Source organism: Oculina patagonica, chromosome 2 (genome assembly GCF_052425735.1).
Source record: "Oculina patagonica isolate OP01 chromosome 2, crgOcupat, whole genome shotgun sequence".
Lineage (NCBI taxonomy): Eukaryota > Metazoa > Cnidaria > Anthozoa > Scleractinia > Oculinidae > Oculina > Oculina patagonica.
The window spans coordinates 39,393,353-39,416,194 of NC_135759.1; the positions used below are offsets into that span (position 1 = coordinate 39,393,353).

Here is a 22,842-nt window from a genome sequence, read left to right on the forward strand (position 1 = left end):
AAAATTTTAACCGTTAGCCGTAAAATATGTTAACCATAAAAAAATTGGTCAGTAATTATAAATAAATCAAACTAGTTTACTTCATCGTCCCAGAATGGTCCTAAGCTCCTAAAATATGTTTTTCAATATTGGAAATTAATTTTTAACATTTAAAAACAGTGGAAATTAATTTTTAACTTCTGTTAACCGTAATGGAAACAATTTAACTGTAAGCCGCAAAAAAGCCAAAATTGTAACCGTTAACCCTAAAAGCCACCACCCCATTGAGACCCCCGTAATAGTATGAAAACATTTTCGACCCCAGGCCTTCGCTCAGGAAGAGCTCTTGGGTCCTCTTGAAACATGCCCCGTCATGACGCCTCGTGATTCGTTGATAATTCAGCGAGTATAGTATGCCCTCATCGGTAGAAATAGATCTAAACAGTCTTGATTGGTGGATTATTTTAAGAGCATGATGCAACTACAAAGACTAAGTGAGATAATTGCACAGTCCTTTATACCATTTTTAGCGTCTAGTATAGCGAACGCCACTGTTGTGCTTATTTCCCTCAAAGCTTCTTTTAATTTTTCAACCATGGCAAGTGCTCTAGAAAAATCACCCGGTGATGGCAGATACGATCGCTACCACAAATACGAGTCCATTCGTATTGAGTGGTCCAATCATTTCAAAAAAAGCTTCCCTAAGCAAGAGCCCATCGTGTTTGCCGTTCTTCAAAAATTTTCATCGCAACCACCGAGGATTTCAGTTCGTCGTCGCTGAACTGTTTGATGGGACAACTCATGTTCTTGTCCATTCGGAGAAATGCGCCGAGATCAAAGAAGAACTTGAGCAGAAAACAGGGCGAAGCTTACCTGATGTATCTAACGTCTCAGATGTGAAGGTAAAGCAGAAGGGAAGATCGTTTCCAGACTTAAAATCTTACAGTGATTTTTCCCTGTCGCTGAAGGCCGCGAATGATCGAATCAAAGCAAGGTAAGTGAAACAATTGCACAGTCCTTTATATCATTTTTAGCGTCTGGTAATTAATGGAGAATCGAATATAGCGATCTATTTGAGCTACGAAGCAATAGTGTAAACGTTATTTAAGCTTGACCCATTTATTAAGTAGCAGTACTGCTTCGTCAGTTGAGCAAGTCGATTCGTATGACTCGGCACAATTCGACAAAGAATCAATTAAAGATTAAGATTTTAAAAAAGTTTAGATGTCAACTACATAGACGCCGATTTTCGATAGTCCTTTCCTTTTTGTAATTTTATTCGGTACGAGATTACAAGAATATTGCAATAGTTAAAATTTAGTTAGTTGGTCCGAGAATAGTCGTGCGCACAAAGTTCGTATTTTCGGCTTCATAATTTTGCCATTTTTTAACTAATAACTTCCCTCGATTGCCCCTAATTTCAAGGAGCTGGAATAAAAATTTTGCTTTTACAGCAAGAAAAGTAGATTTACTGCTTTCTATGAAAACCACCTACCGCGCTTTTCTCAGAAAACAGAATACATGTTGCTACGTGCACGTTAGTTTTTCTTGGAATTGGAAAAGTGGATTAATATTCATTTTTTATTAACCGGGCAGAGACTGGGCCGGCCCGGTTCATAAATCGCCCGAAGTTTTGTCGTTGTCGTGTCGGTAAATCGTTCCAGACCCGCTCGGCCGCTTCCTTGGCCAGGATTCAAATCACGCACTTTTGATATTTATTCGGCAGGAGCCGAAAACCCGGCTATTAAATCACTCTTGTATTTTAAATTTTATCTAAAACCCTGATTTCTGTTAAGCGTGAAATATATATTTTTGTGTTATTCAAGCGTTTGGATTGCGAAACCGGTTATTGTTTTGACAGATCCAAACCGCAACGTCAGTCACGCAATGTTTTTGCAGCAAGCTTTACGCATAACTGCTTTAAAAAAACGGCTGGTAGCCAGAGCATTTTTGAGCCGGAATACTTTGAAGATGCTTTCCTTTTAATAGGAAGAATTATGTCCATTTTCATCCGTACACAGTTGAGCTGGCAAAGTCGCGTATCAGAGACGATTGAATGTTTGCACAGCAAAATACAGTGAAAATAATCTTATTTTGGTTCTTGATGTAAAAGCTTTACTTACACACTTCCCAAGTCTTCAGTAAACAAAATGGTAATGTATAGTATTTCTACGAACTATGATGGTATTTGTGAAGGGATCCGTAAAGCCAGCAAGTAAAACAAATGGTCTGCAAAAGGAAAATGAAATCTTGGGGCGGGTAATTTAATATTTGTAATTAAATTCTACCACGGCATGCAAAATTTCGCGGTTTTGAAATTTTCTAAATCTTTTTGCCTTTTAAAGTGTTTCTTGACCCCATCTTCACTAAAAATTTATCTAAAACTTTTTTCATGTTTCCTTTATTTTATTCACATTTGTATTAGTTGCCTTTTTAGGCTTTTGAAACGAACACGGCATCTATTTATAGATTAAGGCACTGTGTGATGTTTTTTTAAATACACATATTTGCGTTATTTGTCGTAGTAGTTCACTCGGCCGCTTTCTTGGCCAGGATTCAGATCCCGCACTTTTGATATCGTACTCAGCAGGAGCAATTCAGTAAAAAAATTTCTAATACCCCGATTTCTGTTAAACGTAAAAGATATATTTTTGTGTTTTTATTCAAGCGTTCGACTGAAGCGAGTACTGGAGTCCGAAACCTGTGATTGTTTCGACAGGTCGAAGCTTTTTTTACATCAGTCACGCAATGTTTTTGCAGCAAGCTCCTGCATTAAAAAACGGCTGGTAGCCAAAGCATTTTTGGTCCAGACTCTACTTTGAAGATGTTTTCCATTTAGCAAGAATTGTGTCCATTTTGTCCATTTCCATCCGTGTACAGTTGGACCGACAAAGTCGTGTGTCACAGACGAATTGAATATTTTACACAACAAAAGAACCTTATTTTGTTCTTGATGTAAAAACTTTACTTGCACACTTTTCAAGAACTCAGAAAAAAAAATTGAAATGCAAAGTAATAATATAATAATTTCTTCAAACTAGAATGGAATTTAAATCGGTAAAGCCATCGTGTGAAATAATAGACGGCAAAAATGAAAACTTGTCCTTTGGCGCGGATAATTAATTAAATTTTATCACGGCATGCTATTTTCACGGCTTTTAAGGATTCAAAATTTTTAATGCAATTCAATGTTTCTTCGTCTCATCTTGAATCTTTTTTTTTTACATTTAGTTGGGATTTTTAACAGCATCTGTTATCTAATACGTGTGATCTAATGCATGCCCTTTTTGTCTCGTGTCGTCATCGTCATGACGACACGAGATAATTGTACAGGGGGATATTTTCCCGCCATGTCAATATTTTTCCCGCCATGTCAACATTTGCTTTGTGAGGCCGCGGAATTTTCCCGCCATGTTAACATTTGTTTTGTGATCGGATGCCGCCGGAATTTCATATCAAAGAATAATTGTTTCTTTACAAAGGTCGCAACTTAAGCGCTGGTTTATCAAACAGTAAGTTAGGAGTATTTATTGTAAAGGGCTTATTATGTAAAAATACAGGCACGCTAAAAAGAGATGACGTTTTTTTCTGAACTTGCAGCAAACGAGCAAATTTTAAGTGGTCTAACAGGCAATAAAAATGGAACAGAAATAAGGCCTCTTTTAGCTGGCAACAGTGCCTATCCGCTAACGAACTGGCTAGTGAAACCCTACCCGGACAGAGGACGCCTGACTCAGGAGCAGCGAAAGTTTAAAACCTAAAGTTCGGTGCGCTACGATCTGTAGTGGAACGAGCATTTGACATGTTGAAAGTTCGTTGGAGAATTGCGTTGAAAAAGGTTGAACAAAAAACGAGCATCATTAAAAAGACTATGATTGCTACGTGACTTTTGCACAACTTTGTATTGAAAGGGGTGACCTTTGTGGCATGAATAACAACAATCAATTTAATAACAGAAGATAAACGATTAGATAAAGACAATTATTTTGATGCCAAATCTTTAAAGTGCCTATGAAATGAAAATCAAGTTGAACTCATTTTAAAGGCCTTTCAAAATGAAGAAAGATGGTGTTTTCCTTTTTCTGATATCTTTTCTCGTTCCAGAGATATTAACGATTTTGTATTATGCAAATTAGATAACTGATGACGTCATAAGTTTGACAGAAATTGATGTAAAAACACAAAATCAGTAATATCTCTGTAAATACTTAAGCAAAATAATTGAAACTTGGCACCAGTATTGTACCCCAAGAAATACACCACATGTTGCATATTTTGATGTTGCTATGGCAACAATCTCGGTTCCAGATCTCTTTCATGTGGATATAGCAATCCCGGGTTTTGATCCATTCCAAACCTTATCCTCCATCTTTAGGGTCATTTGGGTGCCTACCGCAATGAGCACATTACGTATGTTTGGAATGACACCATTTACTTCTCACTGTAAAGCCATAAATCGTGATATTTGATTCAAAGAAGAAAAAGACTGGGACCAAAAGTGTTGCCATAGCAACATAATTATATGTACCATGTGGTGTGATTCTTAGGGTACAATACTGGTGCCAAGTTTCATTTACTTTGCTTTAGTATTTACAGAGATATTACTGATTTTGTGTTTTTACACCAATTTCTGTCAAACTTATGACGTCATCAGCTATCTAATTTGCATAATACAAAATCGTTAATATCTCTGGAACGAGAAAAGATATCAGAAAAATGAAAACACCATCTTTCTTCATTTCGAAAGGCCTTTCATATGAGTTCAACTTGATTTTCATTTCATAGGCACTTTAAAAATGTCAACTGTGGCGTTTGTTTGTTCAAATCTAGCGTTGTGCTGTTCCATACTTTTTCCCACATTTCAATAAAAGAACTCTGCCAGTCTGGAGTCGTACTTTTTTGCCTTTCTTTTTTCAGGCGGTTCTGATTCATCGAGAGAAACATTTACACTTTCGATTTGCAAAGCCTCGTTTACACTCGGCTCTGAGGTAAAGGTAGAACTCAATGTATGACCGAAAGAGGGAAATTATATTTGATGAGTTTTCTTAGGATTGAAGAGCAGAAATGTCAATCTAAAGCGCAAAACATACATTGCTTTTTTATTTTCTTGACCCGAAGATTGACCTGAGTCAAGAGGCACTACATGTAGCTTCATATATCCTGCTGTGAATTCCACGCTACAATGGACACAACAGACGACAACAACAGCCTTTTCAGTGCATGAATGAAGCTCTTAAGAGGAATACACGTAGATGTGACGCATTTTTTTCTTTAAATTAGCTGTACGCTTTTCAATTTTGGATATATTTGAGCTGCAGCCAGCAGTTATCAAGAAAAATACAGACAAGTTTTACGTTCTTAAAATAACATTCTAACCTTTGCCGACAAGATTGTACTGAAAATCAATGAAATTAATTGTAACTCAAGCAGAAAACGCGTAGAAGAAGAATGAAATACACCAGGTTATTACAAACGCATAATACAATGTACTAACCGAAAGAGAGAAATTATATTGATGAGTTTTAGAACGGATCTGAAAAGCAGAAGTGTCTAATAATCAACAAGATGTCATTAGATGGACCTGCCTGTAAATTTTTCGTTGTCGTTGTTGTGCATATAACGCTAGTATACCGCAACTTAAATTGAGCGAGAAAAGCAGTTTTTAGCATGAAGCTCTAAAATCTCTTTGGAGTGTCTTGTCTTGTGGTCGCTTGTAAAGTTTTAATTTGTGCAATTGTGAGATGTATCAGAATAACAGCTTCACGTTGCCAATTTAAAGAATAGCGTGCTTTCATTTGATATCTATTATTTTATCTTGAGAGTTTTGGAAAGTAGTTGAAAATCATTTCTGTTTACCAAGCGTAGGAAAATGGTGGATGTTTCAACAGGATATTTACTGTAACAACTGTATTTATAGAGATTACAGTCGTGGAATATAGCAGATATAGCTTTTATATCAACGTAACTAGTATCTAATGGTAAAAATGTTGCTGAAAGAGAGGACGATGTAAACATCAGTTGTTCGATCGGTAAGCATTGTTCTTATCTTTGTGCAGACAACTTTTTTTAAATTTAGCCGCGGCAACAGATTGTATCGGGGTTAAAGAGGGATTGTAATCTAAGCAATTAGTTGGTCGGGATTGAATGTCAAAGTTAATCTTGCACACATAACACATGTCGTTTGAACAAAAGGTTTGAATCGTTTGAATCGTTAGTCGATTGAATACCCAACCATTTTAAAGTTATGACCAGTTATGGTACAGCATAGTAAGCTCTGTGTAGAAGTTAAAGTCTCTCTTTAAAAGTGAGATTTGTGCGAGTTAAACACTACTACATAGTTTATTGCGTACGTTCGCGCGGAATCACGTGTCAAGCAAGATCGAATGTTTTCTATTAAGCAGAACCTAGCAGAATATTTCATTCAGTAGATTTAAATAGCGAAGAAAATGACTGTAATTTACACGTTCTTCAGCCGCTGCGTTGTAGCTTTGTCGTTACAAAAACATTAAGACCGGCTCAAGAGTGACCAAAACCAAATTTCTCCTCACAATATCAATACTAAATCAGGAGAAGAGGTTATAAGAATTAACAAAATCATCACCACTCGCATGTCATTATCACTTAACAGACTAAGCGTTCACGAATAAACACCCAAAACGATATCTCATATAGCGTGAAGAAAGCACATGGAAGTCATAGTATAAGTATACAGTAGAATGTATGCTTAGTGAACCAAAGTGCAATACAGTGCAATGTCTGTCATCTTTTTCTGCTCTTATTGGAGTTATATAACTGATCAACTTTACAAGCAATAAATAGACGTGAAAAGCGATCTCTTTTTTAAATAAACTCTAAAAAGTGACACGAGACACTAAGCCCAGAGGGCTTTTGATTAGTCTTTTTATTTTCTTTTGTAATTTTGTTTAGAAGTTTTTCTGTTATTCTTGATATTTGACTCGTTTTATTCGGTTTTTTATTATTTATGTGACTCGTTTTATTCGAGCAGGAGCCAATACTGTAATTTTCTGGCTACTGCGCTCTTTTTAGCGAGAAATATAAAATATTTATTTTTTGTTTTTCATTCAAGGGTTTTGAGTTTCAGTCGGAATCGAACGGCGATGGAGAAATGACCTGCAATGAATCACGCAATCGAGAACTCGCGTTTGCGTGACTGCTTCCCAAAGTTGACATGAAGAGCTTGCATGTTTGAAAGCTAAAAAGCTTTCTTATCTTGTTCTTATTCCCATTTGTTTGGTGTGGTACATTTTTAAAAATGTTTAAAAACGCTTCTTAGTTTTTAACGAAATCTTTCTAATTGTTTGTTTGTTTTGGTCGGAGATCATTTGTACTCCATTTAACTGGTTTGAGTTCATTTATTCAAGATTGCACACAAAACGTTTTCAATACCTAGGTTATTCAGTATTCAGAAAAAAATAAAAATTTGAAAGCCTAAGCAGGAATTTGTCCAAGCATAGACAAACAATCCACAGACTTGCGTGTTACTCAATTAAATGGTATTTTAAAAGTTTTTGCTGTACTTGCCTATTCAAGTAGTTAGACATTAACCGCCCGGTTTTAAGCATTAAGCTTTAAGCGTCTTGTTGTGAAAGCAACCGGCAGAACTTTCTTTATCGGCTTACGAGAATTGTTAAAGACTTATTCGACGTAAGAAATGTTGATCGAGTTCTTATTTTGAACAACAACAATAATCAAAAATGAGAAATCGAAAAGCATATACATAAATGCTACAGTTGGCCGATCGCATTACAAGAATCAAACTTCCGCATCACTAATATGCCACAGTCTATAACTCATACGCTTTTCTTAGAAAGTTGCATAAATAGTTAATTCTTTCCAGGAACTTAAACGATTAATGTCAACAACTTCATTCCTGGTTTGCTTTTCATACGCAAACAAAACGTTATGCCGATGTTGCTAATGTTAAAGCAATGTGAACAACACTACACAGTGTGACTGTATGTCGCTTGTTTGTACGAGGCTTAGCTCTGTTCTGTCGCAGACAAACGATACACTACAATCATTTATGGCCACACCGAACAGTTTGTTTAATATCACTGTTAATGTTTCCGGCGCTCTGTCCTGTAAGTCCTGTAACGATATATAACATGCATGATCTTGCTTTCACCGCCATATGTTTCAGTGTAGCTTAGCAAAAACATAAATAGATGTTTGTTTAATTGGTCCGGCTGAGCCGGTACAACTAATATACGCAGTGAAATCCCTTTTATTCTGGATTTAACCTGTATCTGTCATAGTGAAAGTTTATTAATTTTATGCATTTAAAACTACGCAAAGTTTTGACATGCATTACACTTTGTGACTTGGATAGAATAGAAAGGAGCCGGCTGAGCAGCACTGTACTAGAAAAGATTATATGATAGAACGAGCGTTTAAGCTAATTTTCTTGTATCCATCGATTTTCAGGAGAAAGGAAGATGCCAGAAAGAGTGTCGGACAACTTCGCCGCTTCCTACAAACCAAGCCGAATGCTCGTATTATGGCATTTGACGTGGAAACGTATGAAAACGACCACAGTAAAATTATTGAAATCGGCTTTGTCGAGACGTCCTTGGCAAGACCTGAAGAAAGCGAGCAAGCATTTCATTTTATTATCGAAGAAAACAGCCATTTTGTAAACAAGGATTACGTTCCTGACAACAGGGATAAATTCAACTTTGGAACTTCACAGCGCATGTCCCTTAAAGAGGCCGCTGACAAGTTCATGCAGTATATCAGGGGAGTGGATTTCTTGGTGACTCACTCGGGAGCTAATGATGAAGAGTACCTGGCCAGTGCCAGCATTTCCTTGGAAGGAAAACCCATGTTCGATACACAGCTCCTAGCCTTAGCACTGCTGACCAGCGGAACTGCTGTCTTCGGTCTCAAACGTCTGCTGAGTGACCTGGCGATTCCATTTGACGAGCACATTCTTCATAACGCTGGAAACGATGCAGCCTACACCATGAAGGTGTTTCTTGCTCTGACCAGGAAAATATAATGAAACATTAACTTTGAAATACAACTTATCTTGGAGCATTACAAAACATTTATTACACAGAGTTCTAATGCGAAGTGAACTTCTCACATTAATCGAACTCGTGTTTGTCCTCCAGATTTTTAGTTATGCAATTTTAAAAGATTTAAGCGAGATCTCAGATCAATAGGCTTTTGCATATCACGTCGGCTGCTCAAAATTGATGTCCATACCTAAGCCTTGTTTATCGGCAGTCTCTTTCAAACCTTTGGTCCCTCCCACACCATTTTTGCTTGGGTGTTCTTAACACCTTTGCTGCTCTAGGAATTCGTTTTTGAGAAAATTTTACAGAACCTCGTGGTTGAAATTAGCTGAGAGCGCTAATTTTACATTTACGAGATAAATTTATAACTGCAATAGTAGCAATTGCATGTAGTGGCTTGTTTATAAGAATTAGAATCAGATTATTTACTTAGAACGCAGGGGTTTCATTGATAATTTTGACGCACAACCAACGAATAAGGAAAGTTCCTCATTCTCAGTCAGCAATAGGTTTATATGCGGTGGGAAAAAGCTATTGAAAAGTAATTTCAAGGTTGATATATCCTATATATAATTGCTATAAAACTCGAAAGGAGAATAATTTTTATCTTTCAGTTAGGCACAATTTGTTATTTTAACCAATTTATGTCGTTATAATATTTACCTTTTATCAAATTTAGGGTATGTATTAGCACTGATGTCATTGACTTGATTTGACAATAAAGAAAATGAAGGTTATAATGTTGCCATTTGTCAAAAATACAATTTAACATGCTGTCCCTGTAACAAGTTAGTAAGCAGACAGGTAAAATATTTGGAAAACAAACAAAGCTTGTAGGCTCAAAATTTGATTTCGCATACACGCGAATACCTCTAATTTCCCTTCAGAACTTTCTAACAAAATGTGTTCTTCAATTGAAGTGTCTACTACAACTCCAGTCCAGCCATTTTGCACTTTGAAAATAATACAATTACAAAACAACAAAGCAGTTATAGTGTCATTATTTTATTGCAATTTTTTTACACGTATATGATACAGACACAGAATAAACGACAAACAGAGAAATTGAACCGTTCAAAACAGTAACCCGAAGTTTCAGGTTCTACTCGTAACCTCTGCAAAAGAATTAAAATGAAAATGTCCAAATTAGTAAGTCAATTAACATTATACTTCCTTGGTCCAGAGGGTTTTCTTTCTTCTTTCATCTACTTCGCCGCTTCGCGATTCAAATAATTGATTGATTGAGAAATAGAAAAAAAAAACCCTGGAACCAGAGTAACATTATACATGTACATGTTCTTCAGAACTGTCTTAAAATACTTAACCCATTGATCAATAACTCATGCAGCAACCTTCACATAACATTCGCCAAATTTCCCCTGACTTTGACAAGAAATTTAGAATTTTTCTCACCAGATACTAAATTCCTGACGTATCCCTGACAATGCTTAAAATAAATTTTTCCCCTGACGTTTTTCTTATAACACATTTTGATATAGTTTAAAATCGCCTTTGTGCTCAGTTGTTTTAATCGTAAACACTGCAGAACAGACACAACTACACGAACGGGTGTCATCCTGACGTGAGAGTTAGAACCACCCTGTACAGAATAATAGACAGTACCACAGGAAAGTACAGCTCGGTCGATGGCTTTAATTTGAATGGAAATACTCCATTTCAAGTAAGGAACACATAACTAACTTTTGCTGTGGCTGAGTCTTAGAATCAAACGATCGAACGGTATTTACAATGTATTATATTACGCAAAAAGAATGAACAAAAGAAATAAAAAAACAAAACCTACTTGACCATGGGAGCAATTTCCCAGTTAGTGTCAGCACTGATCGCTGGTTCAATAACCACGCCATCCTTTGTAATGACAGCAACTTCAAACTGAAAGTAAATGGAAATCATCATTGACTCGAATTTAAGCTGGAAAGGATACGAATTGGATTGATGGCAAATTTTCCACATAGATGACTAGTCACTGCAGTTTACAGTATAAAGTAGTAAGCTTAATTTCTTATCAATAATTGTGTGTGCCTGCCTGATTGATCCCCCCCCCTTATTCTCAGACAGTATGGGGCCGTCCGCTCCCTGATTTCTGAGAGTGAGCGACCTCAAACCATCCAAGAATCAGGCTAGCCTTATCTTTATTCTTGTACAAAGAATCGTATCCTTTCCTGTATACATGTACATGTATACAGCATGCTACACCTTGAAAGTTTAAACAAACAAACGAACAAACATACTGCAAATGTTTACTGTCTGAACTGTGTACTCTTTTATACTTTGATATGCTAAGCCTGCATGTCCCTGGCTGCCTAACAAGCTTTGAAGTGCATTGTATCTACTTGCTGCTTACTACATCAGTTACCATTTATTGGATATACCGGTAAGTAAACATGTAGTGCTTTATGATGTAAGTAACAAACCTTGTTTAGAGATCTGGCATCTCTGTAGAACAAAACTTGTAGACATTTGGTGATCACTTGCCGTGCCTGATCTAGGGACATGCTAGGATTCTTTTCAAATGCATCACGAAGAATTGGCTAAGGAGAGAAGAAAAATAAATAAAAAAATTATGATAATTTTTGGGGGAGGGAACAGTTAGTTAACATAGGTTATTAGAGGACTACAACAAGTGACAGATGTTTAAAGAACAACACAAAACACAAACAATATCTATATGTCATACACTTTAGCCAAAAGAGGGACACATCAACACTAAATTAAAATGATTGATTTTGGGATTTTCTAACGATATTGGTGTGAAATGTAAACACAACTTTCATTGAGGAATAAATTAATGGTACTATTGGCCAACACAAGAACACATGAATGCATGTATATTTGGAACTTATTAAAAAACTAGCCATGGTATATTGCATATCCGGAGTTTTGATTGGTTTACAGTGCAAATACCATGGACCACAACTATGGTAGGTTTAGGTGCACTCATGGGATAATTTTTAATTATTACCAGAGGGGCTAACCTCACCTGTGCCAGGTACGCTCCAAATCCAGTGGATATTGTGGGTGCCTCAAAAGCAATGCCAATCTTGTCAACGCAACCTAAGAAACTGATATAAACACCAGAACGTTGTTCAGGGCTAAGGTCAACAGAAAATGACAGTGAGCAGTTCAACAAATGGATAATATATCTACTGCAGCTCCTACCTTTCACCATTGTGAACACCGCCCACTACAATCTGATTCCATAGTGGATCAAACCGTGTACGCCTGTAAATACAAGAAAGTATCAATTAAATTGTATAATTGTGACCACAATGTACAGCTACAGAGTACAAGCGCAGACAGTACAGTCACGGCTCATACAGGTTTCATAACTTTTTATTCAAGGACTTTTCCAGGACTTTTAACAAACATTCAAGGAGTCTGTTTTTTCATGCACTGACATTATTTGTCACAATATTACATAGTCATGTCAACAAACCAATACCACTAAGTGCAAATAATGTCCTACATGATACAGACAGGAAAAAGTTAGTGTACAGATATATGTTTATTTTTAATTTGTAATTTTTAATCTATATTTTATTTAATTTTTTTAATATATTTTATATCTAATTTTTAATTTATATTTGTAACACCCATTTGAAAACCTAAGTTGAATTTGCGCGCTATAAATGCATATTATTACTAGTTGTACCTATCGGTAAGTGCCAACGAGCGAAATACTCATGTTTGTTCATAAGAACAGATATTGAATGGTTTTTGATAGAACTATATTTGAAATGACCAAAATATGGTAAATTGTATTTAGGTAATATGCGAAAAAAGTGCTATTTCTTTGGTGTTCATAAGTGACACAGGCTTGATAGCCTGCGTAGCAGGCGCCGTAGTTTCCAGTGCGCGTATTCTCGCGATTGCGCACTCTTTTAAACACACTAAAAAACGTACACAGATGTCTGCTACGCAGGCTACGGGTTTGACAGATTGATAACTCTTGACAAATCTTTAAATTCTGTTCAACGTTAAAATGTCACAAAATGTAGGCAATAATTAATTAATAAATGAGGTTTTTTGTTTTTTAAATACAACACGCGATGGTTAAAATGTTTCCGTCCACAAAAGGGATAGTTGCATTTCGAGAACTTCTTATAAATCAAATCCCAAAATCAAAACTGCTAAGATGCTTTTTTAAAAATAATTTTCAGTAATCAGAGACAGTAATGCACGGGTCAGATTTCAGTCTCGCATGTGAAGTGTCAAGTTAACATTACATTTGCCGTGAGAAGCAAAAAACTTTTGACTTTCTTGTGTGTATGACATGCAGTAATTTTAGTGAGTGTCGCTTTGTATTGATGTTATTCCTACGCGGAGCGAAAATGCGTGCCAAATAAAATATAAACAGTATTTGATTTAGAATAAATCATCGGTCAAACAATTACTACAAACACAATCAACACTAAAAGGAAGCATTTACCCGACTTCAGCATTTGATTTTCATGTCTCTCTTCGATCGTAAATCAAAGCACTCCAAAGTCGAAAGATTATTTCATCGCTTTGAAGACCTTGATGTTCATTTTTTCGGCGGTCGGATATTCTGTAGGGTATTCTCTTTCGATTTATAATTCCCTAAAGGTGTATTTATCGGTAAAGGGATGAATGACCACATTGAAAATTTTAACAGCGAGCCGCGTGGACGCCATTTTGGTCATTTGCTCTCTAGCAAGGAGTGAGAGACTGGAAACCAGTTGGGAAGAACAATACAACCCAAATATGGGGTTTACTTACACCCAAATATGGTCAAAAAAAAGTCCCTTACGCAGAACTTAAGATTTTCTCTGCCTATACACTCATACGCACACGGCTCTATAATTCTGCCGCCTCGACAGCCTCGCCTCTTGGCTCGGCTGTCTCGTTGGCAATTATTACAAAATGGAATGATGCAAATGTCACTGGTTGGCCAATTCTACTGCAGTTTTTGTGTCTTTCACTTTTCATGTGTGATTTCAAGGCACTCTCGCCCATGTTTGAAATGTCGATGACTCGATCCCAGCATCTGCACAAGGCCTTTTTTCTGTTGCCTTGAAATGCAGTCACCCAGCCTGGGAATTAATTTCACACTTCGAGCTGCATTTCCCTGGAGGTTTCGTTCGCAGAGAGGGGGGCTACACAATTCACTTGGGAAACCCCATTAAAGGCGCAGTTACTTTCACAATTAGGCCTAATTAAATTCATGGATCTGGTTGGTATTCATACTGCCCTTTTTATGTTTCAGTATCATCATAACTTACTACCTAAAGCCTTCAACAATTTCTTCTTAAGTATATCATCTAAACACAATTATAATACTAGGCTGGCATCAAAATTGACCTACTATATTAATCGTGTTAGAACTAATTATGGCAAATTTAATTTACACTTTTCTGGTCCCTCCATGTGGAACAACTTGGATGAAGAACTAAATATCTCTCCATTCATTTAAGCAAACTATGAATAAGCATTATTTAAGTACTTATGGTTAATGCTGGCTTAGTATTTTAATTTTATTTTCGTTTGTATTAAAGTAATATAAACCAATTTTGGTTCAAACATTAACTGGTACTGTTTTTTTTTTCTTTCTTTCTTTCTTTCCCTCTTTTTTTCCAATGTTCCTTTTTTTCCTACCTTTCTATCTAAATTACTATTTATACATACTTAGTTACATTGTACTTAATTTTTTTTGCATGGTACTTAATTACTTATTACTTGTCTTATTTTACTTTTGTCTTCTTTTATGTACAACCTTGTCAAAGCAATTAATTTTTTTTTGTAACTACTCAGCTTGTTTAGTTTATTTCTATTCTGGATAGTTTTTTGCCTATTTTAGTTAATTTATGTTATGCTGTAATTTTTTTTCTATTTAATTTGGCAAAATAAAATGGTTGTTGTTGTTGTTGTTTTTGCAGTTACTTAGACACATTGAATATTAAAGAAACACTGAATTGTCCCGCTATAAAGAGCTTCCCCTTTTTGCAACTTCAAATGCGTTTCTCAACCGATGGTAGATATTTTAAAAACAAATCAGTTGCCCAATCTTTTGAGGTCAAAATGAGCTCATTTTGCAAGGACTTTTCAAGAAAATTCAAGCACTTCTTATTCAAATTCAACAAGTTTTCAAGGAGAAAATCATTTTCAAGGAGTTTCAAGGACCTGGCAGTGTTTCAAGGAGTATTCCAGGCCCATCATGCGAACCATGGTACTCCCCACATGCAGCAGTAACAGCCACTGTCACAACAGGAAAGAAAAAGTCTTTGTAAGCCTAGCGGTTCACAACTGTCAGAGCGTATCGCATTCACTGAAGCATGAAGTCACTAGGAGTAATGCTTCTCCCCTGGGTGGGATGCTAGTCCAATGCAGGGTTACCCCACCCCCCTGCCATTTTGTCAGATTTCCCTAACAGTTCATCGGTTTTCATACTTTATACTTCTGGGTGGAGAGATGTCCTGTTGCCCAAGAAAACAATACAATGACCTAGGTGGTACTCAAACCCTGTTGCATGTGCCTGAACTTAATCTAATTTCTAAAAAAAAATTGATTACTGTGTTTTATACATGTGAGGAACAGACATTACAATTTTGATTAAATTACTACTCGAAGGTCCCAAATTTAGATAAATAAAAATAGAAAAAAACAACAACAAAAAAAACCAGCAGTTTGCTACAAACCTGTAGTACATGACTCTTGTTAACCAGGAGTATATAGATTTAGGAGTATACCCATGACCATCATTTAAACAGGCATCGTCAATACTACAAGATCAACAAAAATTTGTCATTGCACAATTTAATAACTCTCTGCAAGGCTGCTGCCTAAGGAAATTTTTTAGGAGCCCTTTGGGCTCCTAACTTCAAAATTTAGGAGCCCAAGCCATTATGTTAGGAGCCCAGCTAAAGTTGCCGAAGACAAATCTGGGGGGGGGGGGGGGGGGGGGGTTACTTAGGCAAATATGTGGTCGACTATGTGGCCTAGGAGAGGGGCCCAGTAGCCAGCGTAGCTTGGCGTTCTAGTCACTCGGGGAGAGCGAGAAATCGCGCGCGCGAGCAAAGCGACGGCGGAAGGCAGAAGGAAAGAAAGAACGCCAGCCGCCAGACGCCTCTTAAACGGGAGAAATCTTTTCACGTAATTATGTATTTGTGAAGACCGGAAATAAAAAGGTGACGTGTTCTGTCAAACTCACGTGTGGTACAGGATGTACAAAACAAATAAACCCCGGGAAAGTTATCAGGCTCATTTTCGTTTTTGCAAAATGTCTGCAAATTCGGGAGGTCCAAAGAAAAAATCATCTGCGAGTCGAAGCAGGGGAAGAAAACCAGTTAAAGTTTCTAATGATCACTGCCGAGTTTGTTTGCCTGCAGTAGCATCCATGTGTAATTCACACTGCTTTGCTTCATTCGTCACTTGTCAAATTCTAATTGAGTGGCCTGAATGTTGCGTGCATGCGAATGAGTCATTTGGAATAAATTAAAGCCAACAAACCAATCACAGGACAGATAAGCAATTTTAGCCAATGGGAATTAGCGGCCTCTGGAGGCCGCTAATTCGAAAGATTTCTCCCGTTTAAGAGGCGTCTGGCGGCTGGCGTTCTTTCTTTCCTTCTGCCTTCCGCCGTCGGTTTGCTCGCGCGCGATTTCTCGCTCTTCCCGAGTGACTAGAACGCCAAGCTACGCTGGCTAGGGGCCCAGGGATTGAACCATCCCCCAACATTATTGCTATAATATACCCGAATGTCCCCTAGGGGTACTCCCTATAGTGGACTACCGTATTTATTCGATTAAGCGCCCTGGGCGCTTATTAAATTTTTGGATCTTGAGGGTGGGCGCTTATTCGAGGCTGGGCGCTTAATAAATTTTCACCATTTTTTGCAAGTAGTAGGTTTATTTTGCAAGAAAACAATGTATTATAATTAAACGTGAAGGTGTACTTAAGCTGAATTTTAAATGTTCATTAAAAAACTTTCAGTAAAAAAATAAAAAATTTCGGTCTTCGGGATAGTCTCTTTGTATTACTTAGTCAATTTTAATCTCAACTTCAACAATAATCAAAATTCCTTTTATGCCCTCATTTTAGGAGGGTGGGGGTGGGCGCTTATTCGAGGCTGGGCGCTTATTGACTTTTCCTACCTATAGGGTGGGCGCTTATTCGAGGTTGGGCGCTTAATTGAATAAATACGGCCTGGAGGCTCCATCCAACAGGGATACCTTTTTCAGGCTCCAGGTATATAAAAGGGTGGGGGGGCACTCCCATACATGAGCTATATAGGTATGTGCCGCTGTGAAGAGTATGGTTTTCAAGCAGTTTAGTCTGGGATAGGGTATAGAAATTTCAGAGAGTTTTGGTCTAGAAAAGGGTAGCATTTGCCGGGAAACCGATCGACGGTATGACGAATATAGTCCAAAAACTCGGAAGAGAAAGAGGCTTTCCTAAACGTAAATAAAATCATCGCGGCATCGTTGTTCACAGATGGTTTTCAATTAAAACACTGATAATGATACAGTTCTAACAAAATGGAAGTCTGGGATAGGGTAGGGATTTTCAGTGTCTAGTCTAGTATAGGGTTGCAAAAATCAGCTGAACATGGTCCGGTATAGGGTAAGGGCTTCAAATTCTCAGCGGCACACCCCCACCCAAAAATATACCGAGTGTCCCCCCCCGGGGGGATTTCATGAGTTGCAGACTATACAAAAGGGGAGGGAAAACTGGTTTTAAAGTATTAAAAGAACCCTTCATAATGCTTGAACAGACCCACCAAATGCTCAAGTCATTTAATAAGTCTTTTAAAGTGTTATTATTCAAGTGAAAAATAAGTAAAAAGATGTAGTATTCCTTTTGTTGGTATGTGAAAGGGGTGTCATCTTCATGAGGGGGCATATGGTTTCTAAAAGGGTAAGGGGCGCTTTTACATACCAAAAATGGCAACCTCGTTCATGAGATCCTGGGAATGAGGTTACAGAAAGGGTAGATAAAAAGGGTAAGGGTACCCTGGGGCAGAGTCTCCCCATAAAACTGTTTTTTACTCTGCAGCAACCTAAGAGACCCAGAGAAAAGAAGTTTGATAAGTCATCAATATCAGCAATATATATTATCTCTCCCCTCTGTGGGTTAAATCACTAGCTGGGCAGGGAGAAATAAACCAACAATGAAAACTGGCATGCATTTAGTTGAAAGCACGAACGATTTATTCATTTGTTAAGCCAGTGCCAGTCTGAGTGCATTTCATGTACTTTCATTAGTTTTTTCACATAGAAAATCAATGAACATGAAGCAGGAAAATCCAGTTCAATTAATATTTTAGTAATCAAGGTTAAAAAGAAGCAATAATTTAGAAAAAGGCAATAAGAAGTCAAAAACACCTGTGTAAACACTTTAATTAAGTTATGATCTTATCTTTGTTACATGATAACCAGTTGACAAAAATAGAACAGAAAATTTAAATTGTGAAAACACTTCAAATTACTTAATTCATCAAATAAGTTGTTTATAAAATTAATGTAGTAACAAAAGCAATTCATTTTATTCAAACTGAACATCTGAGCAGGCAAAAAGAATTGAGGTTTCCAGCACAAAAATTTGCTAGTTACGGATCAATGCCCGAGAATGCTCCTCATTATAAATGCGAAAACATGAAACAGTTCGTTGAAAATAACAACCTTAGTCCACAAAAAAGCGGCAGCAGATATGAAATGTCACATGAAAAGAAAGAGGCATACACTTTATGTTCATTCTAAAGTTAAGCGTTCAATGCTTTATAGATTAAGCTGAAAACACGCCACGTAAGTTTGTGTACACATCACGATATTTGCACGTTGTTTTACGTAAGTTTAAGCCTGTCGGAAAGGTTTTCGTATCAAGCGTTTGCAGATTAAAATTATTTCAGACCTGATCCATGACTGCAGTAGCAAACAGATAGATTTCACTTTTGTATCCGTAAAATATATTTCTTCAGATTCACTTCGAAAATTCTCCGAAACGTCAACGAAGCAAATGAAACGTAATCCAGAACATAACACATTCCATATTTGGAAGTTAGACCCAGTCCTAAACACTTGTAAGCGAATGGTTTTCGAAGTTGCTAAATTTTGCAAAGACACGTCACGTACTTGATACGCTAAATGCGAACAATTTTAGCATTTCCGTTTAAAATGAAGCAGTTTTTTGTTTTAAATGGGATTTTTTATGCCAATGAAACAAGGTTACAAGGAAAATGAAGTCAAAGGATGGGAGTGGAAGATCAATGTTTAGGCGCCCATGCGGGCTCCTTGAACAAAAATTCAGTCGCCCGCACTCGTAACTTAGGCGCCCCTGGCGACCGGGCGCCCGTTAGGCAGCAGCCTTGCTCTGTAATAACTTGGTAGATGCATGCTAAGCATGATACAATTTTAAAACTTGATTTTGGTTCATGTTTACCAAATAATTAACCAATGCCAAAGATAAGAAGTACCACATTTATCACTTAATAAAAAATTTGGTTTGTATCTGATCTTAAAATCGGTTTAAAAAAGTTGGTAAAAACGTATAAAACTGAGTTTTCGGTACATGTAACTCTCTGTTACCTTCATCAGAGTTAAAATTGGTTCAGTTTTTGCATAATAAGTTTTTATACACCGCTGGTCTCTAGGGATGTTCACAATGTTAAATAATTGGGAACATCTTTAGAGACCGGCGGTGTATAAAAACTTATTATGCAAAAACTGAACCAATTTTAACTCTGATAAAGGTAGCAGAGAGTTACCGAAAATTCAGTTTTATACGTTTTTACCAACTTTTTTAAACCGATTTTAAGATCAGATATAAACCAAATTTTTTATTATACCGTATTTTCTCGATTAAACGCTGGGCCCCGAATAAACGCCGGGTCTCCAAGGTAGAGTGGTAAGTAAGCCTTTCAGGCATTTATTTGAGGTTTAATATGCTTTAGGGTTGATGGCAAGATACATTCATGCCACAAATAACGATTAAAAACCCTTGTTTAATAAACATTTTACTCAAATAAACTGCACCATTCAAATAAACGCCGGATCCACAGAGCAAATTTGAAATAAACGCCGGGGGCGTTTAATTGAGAAAATACGGTATATGTCAAACACTGATCGCCCTAATAACATTTATCACTTGTACAGATATAATTGCCATTTGGGACTTACACTTTTTGTTCCAGAAGTGATTTAAGGTATTGGAAATCGGCATAATCCCCTGAACCACCAACAACTGTGTTATCACCAACAGCTGTAAGTCTTGAAACCTCACGAAATCTTGCAAGAGACCCATAGGACCCTAAAAGTAAAAATGTGTACTTTAGAAAACAAAAATACATGTACATGTAGCATACACAAAGTTCTGTAAGACAGGGGAACTTGAGTACATGTTCAGTACTAAATAACCCCGTATTGTTTTAATCAGGTTCATTAAACATGACTCCTTTGAAAGATTTAAGCTTGTATGGTAGCATAACTGTTACTGACCTAATGTATCAGCTGCCATTAGAACACCACCATCAAACTTTACACCAAGTACTGATGTACCAGTTGTTGTAGGATATCTGATCAAGATAAAAAAAGAAAATAACAATAATAATAAAAAACATCAATCACTAATAAAACAATTTCAAACAAAGTTTTGTTTTACCGAGGTGTAATTAGGAATTGGTTCATGCTTAGCATGCGTATATCGAGTTATGGATGCGCATGGGAAGTTTGGGGAGCATGAGCGATGTGTGAGAGTTGCTCGAGGTGCAGCCAAGAGCAACTCTAGCTTCTCGAGTACTCTCCAAGTTACCCAAGTGCATCCATAACTCGATATATGCACAGGTACAACATGAACCAATTCTTTAAAAAAAATGTGGCTTATTAAAGTGCTGTTGAATGCCTTTCTACTAGAACTTGACGCAGCTCATGTTCAAATAAATTTGGGAAGCCCATGTTCTGGTTTGTTTTTGTTACTCTTGCTTATGGTCAGTCAAAGTTTGAAGGGGTTTCCGACATTGTTTCTCCTGATCAATCTCGAAAGTGAACTGGTGATAAATAAATTTTATTCCGCGGCCAGAACTCCTTAAATTGTCTTTTAACAGGTCTAGATTGAACTCTTTTGTAGTTAAGTTGTCAAAAAGGGCTTTGTCTCGCTAAACCATCTGAATAAACACCATAAAAATAAGGTACGAAACTTTATGTTCAGCAAGCCATAAAACGTATCGCGACATTCAGTCTGGCACTGTCTGCTTCATATAAAATTAATTTTTTGGAAGTGTTTACTTTCAATCAGTTCACAAACGCAAAAGAAGTCTTGAAAAAATCTCAAAAATGCCTTTGTTGTGTAATGAAGATAAATTTGACCAAGTTTCTGTTGTCTTCTGTCTACTTAAAATCTAGTTATCCTTGGTCGAACTTCATAATCGCTTGTGCGAAACAACATTTCAAACTTTGATTGACGGAAATCTCGGAAACTATTCCGCCAGTGTTTTGATTTCAGGCGTCACGTATCAATGTAAACGGTGTTAAGGTCAATGCCAAGGGGATAATTGGAAAGTTCTTCACTAGTTTCTCGGAGCTATAAAACTGGAAGGGACTTAAATGTAACTGCACGCATTTTACACCATGATAGCTCAATAGGAATTAGATTAGGCCAGTATTTATGCTATGTTTAAAATTTTTTTAGTTGATCCTTTAAATTCATATTTTTTTGGTATAAAATCTTAAGGCCTCCACAAACACAAAAGTGGTTGCAACTCATTGATTGTCATCGATTGGCGTTAAAAAAATCTTGATATCCGATGTTTCAGAACGTACATAATACGCACTCGCAGTATGCATGAATGTTTGAGATGATTAACTGATCTTTAACTGATCGATTGGCATCGATAATCAATAAAAATTGATGATCGATGAAATCGATAATCACAAAAAACCTGAGCATCGATTGTTAATCGATTATCGATATCAATCGATTAATTGGCATCAATTGTCATCCATTGATCAATTGATTTTCTAATTATTGGTTTCATCGATTGTTCAAGCCCTGATTTAAATGTTAGAATAAAGAAACATGTTAAATAATTTTTAGAGTTAGAAGATACAGCCAAAAAAAGTTCATGATTATTACACTGTACATACAGTGCACGTGTTGAATGTCAAATTGGTTTTCAAGTTAAATTTGTTTCCAATCTACATGTAGGTTAATCTTTTCAAACTGAAGATAAAATTCTTACAATGACATAAACAACTTGAATTCATTTGAAGGAAATCCCAATTAATTAATGCACATTATTTCAAGTTATTAGTGTTATTTTCAGGTTGAAACAGATTTGAACCAATTTGATCACCTGCAACATTCATGTATAAATTTCACAGCCAGTGACAGTAAACAAATGCAACTCTTCGACTTGCGGCTCAAACGCACGAATTGTATATACTGAAGCTGTACCTATAATAGTGTGGTAAATCATCATTTAATAACTAAGTTCTCTAACCAGTTATCCTCATAAAGACATTGAACAAAAGTCGGCACAGTGATGTGGAAAAAAACTTCAGTCCTCGTGTCACTGACTACTCTGGAACCAAATTTTTACTTACAAAGTTCTCTTTGCTGGTGAAATTTGCTCAGCAGTTTTAGAACCATTTTGGTTTCCTGGAAAATGATAAACAGCGCCTGGAGATGGCCCGTTACCCCATAGTTGATCTTGAAAACCAGGAACATTCATCGCCGCCATGTTTCTTCTCTTTTTGCCTGAGTCATTCCCAGCATGCATTGAAACATAAGTTCTTACAGGGGAGGGGTGAGGTTATTCGAAAACGGGACTGCTCAATGGGGGTGAAATTTTGTT

General features: G+C 36.8%; 1 protein-coding gene and 1 pseudogene across 2 annotated transcripts; one reads left to right on the top strand and one right to left on the bottom strand.

Annotated features, from left to right (window-relative positions):
• Nucleotides 1-491: 491 nt before the first annotated feature.
• On the top strand, nucleotides 492-9,761 carry LOC144644668 (uncharacterized; annotated as a pseudogene). Its single transcript, XR_013569161.1, has 2 exons — nucleotides 492-973; nucleotides 8,425-9,761. The product of XR_013569161.1 is annotated as an uncharacterized LOC144644668 (transcript).
• Nucleotides 9,762-10,006: 245 nt separating this feature from the next.
• Nucleotides 10,007-22,752, bottom strand: LOC144644674 (proteasome subunit beta type-4-like). Its single transcript, XM_078504206.1, has 9 exons — nucleotides 22,592-22,752; nucleotides 20,489-20,565; nucleotides 20,171-20,300; nucleotides 15,695-15,778; nucleotides 12,198-12,260; nucleotides 12,019-12,100; nucleotides 11,453-11,569; nucleotides 10,822-10,910; nucleotides 10,007-10,132 (listed from the first exon to the last, which is right to left on the bottom strand). The coding sequence occupies exons 1-9, from the start codon at nucleotides 22,726-22,728 to the stop codon at nucleotides 10,120-10,122; spliced, it is 792 nt and encodes a 263-aa protein (XP_078360332.1). The 5' UTR covers nucleotides 22,729-22,752; the 3' UTR covers nucleotides 10,007-10,119.
• Nucleotides 22,753-22,842: the final 90 nt, after the last annotated feature.

What these genes read in the sequence shown, in the direction of transcription:
- LOC144644674 (XM_078504206.1), bottom strand. Translation starts at nt 22,728, where the DNA reads ATGGCGGCGATGAATGTTCCTGGTTTTCAAGATCAACTATGGGGTAAC. An exon ending in AATGGCAGCTGATACATTAG is followed by an intron (nt 20,301 to 20,488) that starts GTCAGTAACAGT and finishes TTTTACTTTTAG; the next exon opens with GGTCCTATGGGTCTCTTGCA. An exon ending in TTGGAGCGTACCTGGCACAG is followed by an intron (nt 11,570 to 12,018) that starts GTGAGGTTAGCC and finishes TTCTCTCCTTAG; the next exon opens with CCAATTCTTCGTGATGCATT.